Source organism: Eptesicus fuscus, chromosome 18 (genome assembly GCF_027574615.1).
Source record: "Eptesicus fuscus isolate TK198812 chromosome 18, DD_ASM_mEF_20220401, whole genome shotgun sequence".
Taxonomy (NCBI): Eukaryota; Metazoa; Chordata; class Mammalia; order Chiroptera; family Vespertilionidae; genus Eptesicus; species Eptesicus fuscus.
The window spans coordinates 36016115-36022114 of NC_072490.1; the positions used below are offsets into that span (position 1 = coordinate 36016115).

Here is a 6000-nt window from a genome sequence, read left to right on the forward strand (position 1 = left end):
CAACACCCAGATTAGAACAACACCCCGCTTGCACAATCTTTTCTAGAGAATAAAAAAAAAAAATGGGAATACTGTCCACTTTGTTTCGTGAGGTCAGCATAACCCTGATACCAAAGTTTGACAAGCGAGCACTAAGAAAGGAAAATTGCCAACGGGTCTTACTCATGAACTCACGTTGTTAAAATTCTAAACAAAATGGTGAGCAGAAATAAACCAGCAATAAGGATGCTATAGGACAATGCGAGTTGGGTTTATTCCAGGAAAACAGAAATCAATGCAGTCTACCAAGTTAACAGATTGACAAAGAAAAATCATACGACCATCTGAGCAGATGCAGGGAAAACATCTGTTATAAACTCTACTTCCATTTATGACTAAAAAGAAAACAGGCATACTCAGCAAACTGGGAATAGGAAGGAACTTCTTTCATCTGGTAAAGATTACCTGCCAAAACCCTGGAGTAAGCGTTATACCTGGTTATCAAATGTAGAGCCCCCTAAGAGCTGCAAGGGCAAGGTGCCCACTATCCCATCTTTAATTCATTCTCACACTAAGGTCTTAGTCAGGGCAGTAAGACAAGGGGGCGGGGGGCGGGGGTGGGGGAATTGGAACATAAGAATTGTAAAGAAAGAAACAAAACTATTACTTTCACTTCCTATAATTGTATTATATATAGTGTTCCCAAAAGAATCTATAACTACTTTTTTTTTTTTCCTCATTAGTAAGAAAGCTTGGCAAGATTTCTGGATATGAAATCAATACACAAAATGGAGACATATTTTTTCCCAAATGTTACCTATAGAGCATTAAGTTAAAAATGTATATTATTTAAAATAGCTTGGAAACTATCCAACAACTAGCAATGATCTAAAAAAAAAATATATATGTGTAATGCCACCAAGGGAAAATTAGGAAACTGTACCAAGAGAAGGTAAAGATATCCTAAATAGCCCTAACTGGTTTTGCTCAGTGGATAGAGCGTCGGCCTGCGGACTGAAGGGTCCCAGGTTCGATTCCGGTCAAGGGCATGTACCTTGGTTGTGGACACATCCCCAGTAGGGGGTGTGCAGGAGGCAACTGATCGATGTTTCTCTCTCACTGATGTTTCTAACTCTCTTTCCCTCTCCCTTCCTCTCTAAAAAAATCAATAAAATGTATTTAAAAAAAAGATATCCTAAATAATGAAGAGAGATACTATCTTCATGGAAGACGAAACAGTACACCTTACACCCTCTGTGGATCGATAGAGAGCTCAGCAATAACAGCTCCCAGGTCAGAGCAACCTGGGCTTCTAAAATGTGTGACTTTGGGCATTCCACCCACCTCCCCAAACCTCCGTTTCCTCACCTGTAAAACAGGAATAGCCACCCTGCCTAGTTGTTAGGAGTCAATGGATGGAAGCCCTTTGTAGAGTGCTGTATGAATGCAGGGGATTCTTATGACTAGCATTATTGCCCCTTGTTGGTCTGAGGGTGGGGAAAAGTTTTCTCTCCCAGGTTAGGCCAGCTGTGTCCCTGTTTCTGCTCATCAATCTGTCAGTGAGGGCAGTGTTGAGTGCTTGTTCTGTGCATAACATTTCCTCATTCAGTCCTCACAGCAACCTCCAAGAGAGATGCTATACTAGCCCCATTTTACATATGACAAAGCTGAGGCTCAATCAAGCAACTTGTCGTTCATATATTCATTCATTGATTTGGCATTCATGAGCCCCTTCTGTGGGCTAGGAGCTATGAATACCCTGGTGACTAAGACGGACATGGTCTCTGCTCTATCAGGGCTGCGAGTCTAGTTAAGAAGATAGTAAAAAAAATCTTATCTCAACTAACAAGCTGGCAGAACCAAGATTCAAACGCAGGTCTGTTAGACACCAGAGTCCATGCTTTTAAGCACTCCCTGGAGGTGCCTTCCTCAAGCTCCTCTGCTCCATCCTCTCTGTTGTAATGATTTCTAACATCCATTCTGCTGGCAGCATCACGTTTCAATGGGCCTTGCTATCCAAGCTGCTGCACAAATGGTGAGCTGTCAGCTTTGATCCTGGCCCATGTGATTCTTGTGCATTATCACTGGAGAATTACAGCAGGGAAAGTGAGCAGGAAAGAAGAGAGGCATCCTGGTCTCTCTTCCCACAGCATCAGTGGCATTGTTCCCGATGAGTGTGTGCCTGAGTCCTCGGCTACCATTAATGGCAGAAGTGAGTCACTTATAAATAAGATACAGGAGCTTTATTATAATTACATCCCGCAATTCAGAAGTGCTCAGCATCACTGTGAAAGGGAGGGCAGCAGGCAACTGGGGCCTGAATGATCCTCTGCCAGGTACATCTTGCAGATAAAACGTCTTGGATCAGGAGCAATTACTGCTAACGTCCAGCCTGAATGCTAATGAGAAGTACTTAAAATTGCATGTAATTCTTTGCCATTTGTACTATCTGCTTTCCCCTTCTTTTCTCTGCTTTTCCATCCTGAGAAACAGACTCTGGAAAATCCGAATAACGGCCATTTTGCAGATGAGGAAAACGATGCTCAAGGTCACTCAGCTCAAAGGGCCAAGGTGGGATTCTAACCCTGAACTTGTTTTTTTTTACTCCACCATTCTGTCTTTAAGGGAAAACATTTCAGAACTCTGGATGTGTCCACTTTACCTGGAAGGTGCACAAAATATCCCAAGTCTGTAGGACAATCTGAAAGACAGTTGGGGTGGTATGTTCTGTTGAAAGCTTTGCCTTGGCGAGGACATGGCAGCTGTAGCTAGACCTTGTGAAATTAACTTCCACCCTACCCTCTGACATCCCACAACCACCGAGAAGCCCACGTTTGTTCCTCAGGGACCTGAGAAACGACCACGAAGAGAGAGCCTCGCTGAAAGAAAGGAAGAGCCTTTCTCCTGCCCACACAAGCCAGAAAACTGCCCCAAACCCATTCTGCCCAGAAACAAGCCAGAGAGTAAAGTTTAAGCGGCAGCATGAAGGAGTGAGGTTGGCCATAATAGTGATAACTGCGATAATGCCAAGCTTTTGCTGAGTACCCAGGAGAGCTCCGGAAGTTTAAGTAAGTCTGCCCTGAGACTTTGGGGTTTAGGCTATTTAAAGGTTGGGATTGCACGAAGACTTCTGGGACACACATTTACATCTAACACTAGATCTCGTCCCGCTTTACAGGCAAGAGAGCAAGGGGCTTGCAGAGGTGGGGCAGCGTGCAGGTGGCAGGGCCAGGATAAAAGCTAGCCTGTTTGACCTTCAGAGGGACACAATAACAGCTAAGGTTTCAATAGCACTTTTAGGTATTCCATGGCACCATTTAGATACTTTATACACATGAACATGATTCTCCCACCAACCCCAGTGAGGAAGGTGCTATGAACACTCCTATTCTAAAATCGGGGAACTGAGAAACAGAGAGGTAGAGCAACTTGCCCAATGCCACGGAGCCCCTCAGAGACAGCACTGGAGTTTGAGCCAGCTCCAGAATCCACAAGCTTTGATCTCTTTGCTAGGCCTCCTCCTTGTTACAGAAAGCCACACCATTTTCCATCAGCCACTCCTTGCGTGCAAAAATGAAAGTACAAACACCTAATTCCGAGAGAGTCCAAGGAAAGGAAGTTCTTCCTACCTCGGACGCTCAGCCCAGGGCCAAGAGGGACCACTCCCAGCCCAGGACCGCCTGAACGACTCCTCTGGGCCACAGGGTCCTTGGCAGGCCGCGCCCGCCTCCACCCAGCTCTGAGATCATGGACAGGCTGTGCTGGGCCACTCCCACCTTGTAAGGATTCTCTGTCCCTTGAAAATGGTACAGACTTCCCTACAGACTCTTCCTCCACCAAGAAGAGACGTCTTGAGTCAGCAGGTAGCATTAGGCAGCTTTGCCCTCAGGTGTGAAGATCTAGCAAGCCTTGAAGATTTGCATGGGGTTGTTAGGGATTTACATGGGGTTGTCAGGGATTCCTGTGAGTGACCAGCCACTCAGCAGTATGCCTCCTGCAGGACACCTGTTAGAGAGAAAGGACAGCTGCTGGCAGGGGCATCACTGACCCTGCTGCCTCCTCTCTCTACGCTTCACCTTTGCTGCTGACCGCCACAAGCAGAGGAGACCTGAGGTCCCATCTGCACGATAAGATCCATGTTCAAATCCTAGCTCTGCCGTGGACCAGCTGGGCAACCTCAGGCAAATTACTTAACTTCTCTGAGCCCCACAGAAGATCTCTGTTCAAGGAGGCTAATAGTAACAGCGCCTACCTTGCAAGGCTGCTGTGATAACGAATTGGGATTTAAATGATACTCTGATCATTCCATCCACTCTCCCAGTCTCTGCTGGTTCCCGGTTGCCTCCAAGATAAAAGCCAAGATTGGGGCATTCAAACCCCTCCCTAACAGACCCCCAACTCCCCTCTCCTTCATGCTCTGGAGATGCACTCCATCTCTCCTCCAGTCACAGGGGCCTACCCTTCCTGGCAGAAAGTTTCCCAAGCACATTCCCGCCAGGGGACATGGCTCACACAGAAGTACACGGCTCAAGTCCGGCTGCGGTCTGAGGTGGGAGCGCCCTGCCAGAGGACAGCGACCCTACCTGGTGCATCCGTGCATTGCCAGCTCCTACACCGCAGGCACCGCAGTCTCAGGGATTCCGTGGGGTCTTCTCCTTGGGGAGGAGGGGGGCTAATCACCTAGAAAGAGAAAGAGAAAGTGGCTTCTGTGAACAACCGCTGCGCTCCAGCTCCTGCTCCTGCCTGCCTTGGCTCCTTCCAGAAAAACGGAGAGCACCTTCCAGAACGGAGTGCCCTCTCCCCCTTTCCCTGGGGACCAGCAGCCCCCACGCGCTCCTACCACGAGAATCCACTCCCTGGCAGCGATTTTCCCAAAGCGTCCCTCGCGCCGGTGTGTCTGCCGCGCCTGGGCTTGCAGCCCGGCAGCAGGAGACCGTGGGCGGTGGTCTTCACGCTTCCCACCCACACGCGACCCCTGGCGACGCTGAGCCTGGGGCTCGCCTGCATGCGGTGCAGTTCCGTCAGGCGACTTGGGCTTTTCAAAAGCCTTGCTCTCTCCAGGGCACAGCGTTCCCTCTCTCCACCTCAGTTTCCTCCTCTGTAAAATGGGTGGGATAACACCCGGCCACAAGCAGAAGGGACCTAAGGCCCCATCACAGGAAAGGAAGACTTGAACGAGATCCTGGATGCCCACCTGGCACAGACAACGCACTCAACGGATGGGCTGGGACCACGATTCCATTCGCCTCAAACTCTGAGCCAGCCCAGCCGGGGCAGCTCCAGGAGGGCTGGGGACTCCCTTCTCCGCTGGAGCCCGGAGAGAGGGGCGCGGGGCGCGCACCCGGCCCATGCCGCCGGGGAAGCCACAGGTGTTTGTGCGTCGGGGCGCTGGGGCCAAACCTGAGTACCCGGGAGGGTGCCGTGGAGCGAGGCGCGCTACGGAACCCGACCCAAGCCCCCCGCGTCCCGAGGTCCCCCAGGCCCCCCCGCCCCGCCCCCCCCCCTACCCCCACGCCGGCGGGCTCCCCGGTTCTCCGCCAGGCTCCTCAGGGATGCCCAGACCTCAGCCTGGCTACATCGCCCCGGCCCCCCACCCGCCCCGGCCCGCGCCCCGGCCGCACCGGCTCCCACTCACCGGCGCCGGCTCCGGGGAAAGTTTAGGGATGCGGCGGCCGCGGCAGCCTGGCTGTTCGGTGCTCCTGGGCCGCGGCGTGACGGCGGCCGGGGCGCTGAGGGAGCCGACTGGAGAGGCAGGGCTCCCGGGGAGGAGCCGCGCGGGAGCGGGCCGCCGGAGGGCGGGCGGGAGGGAGCGAGGCGGAGACCCGCGCCCGCGGGCCTGCAGTGCCTCCCTCCGCCTCCGCTCGGCGCTCCCGGGGCCGCCCGCGCCGGGAGGGGGCGCCAGGCGGGCTCCTCGCTCGGACACCACGTCGCGCCGTCCGCCCACGGGTCGGAGCTGCTCCCAGCCGCCGGCTCTGCGCGGTGGGGCGGCTTTTGTGGTTTGCAGAGAGGCGAGGTAAGAGT

General features: G+C 52.2%; 2 protein-coding genes across 3 annotated transcripts in view; both read right to left on the bottom strand.

Moving 5' to 3' along the window:
• ATG7 (autophagy related 7) overlaps window positions 1–4579 on the bottom strand; it is a 320218-nt gene extending 315639 nt beyond the window's left edge. For both annotated transcript variants that reach the window (XM_054708192.1, XM_054708191.1), the window contains exon 1: window positions 4563–4579. In XM_054708192.1, coding sequence (XP_054564167.1) covers window positions 4563–4579 — 17 coding nt within the window. The remainder of the gene's footprint in view (window positions 1–4562) is intronic.
• Window positions 1–5699, bottom strand: part of HRH1 (histamine receptor H1) — a 67897-nt gene extending 62198 nt beyond the window's left edge. Inside the window, exons 1-2 of the mRNA XM_054708193.1 lie at window positions 5615–5699; window positions 4563–4659 (exon numbers count right to left, since the gene is read on the bottom strand). The gene's annotated coding sequence lies outside the window, so the exon portion shown is untranslated. The remainder of the gene's footprint in view (window positions 1–4562; window positions 4660–5614) is intronic.
• Window positions 5700–6000: the final 301 nt, after the last annotated feature.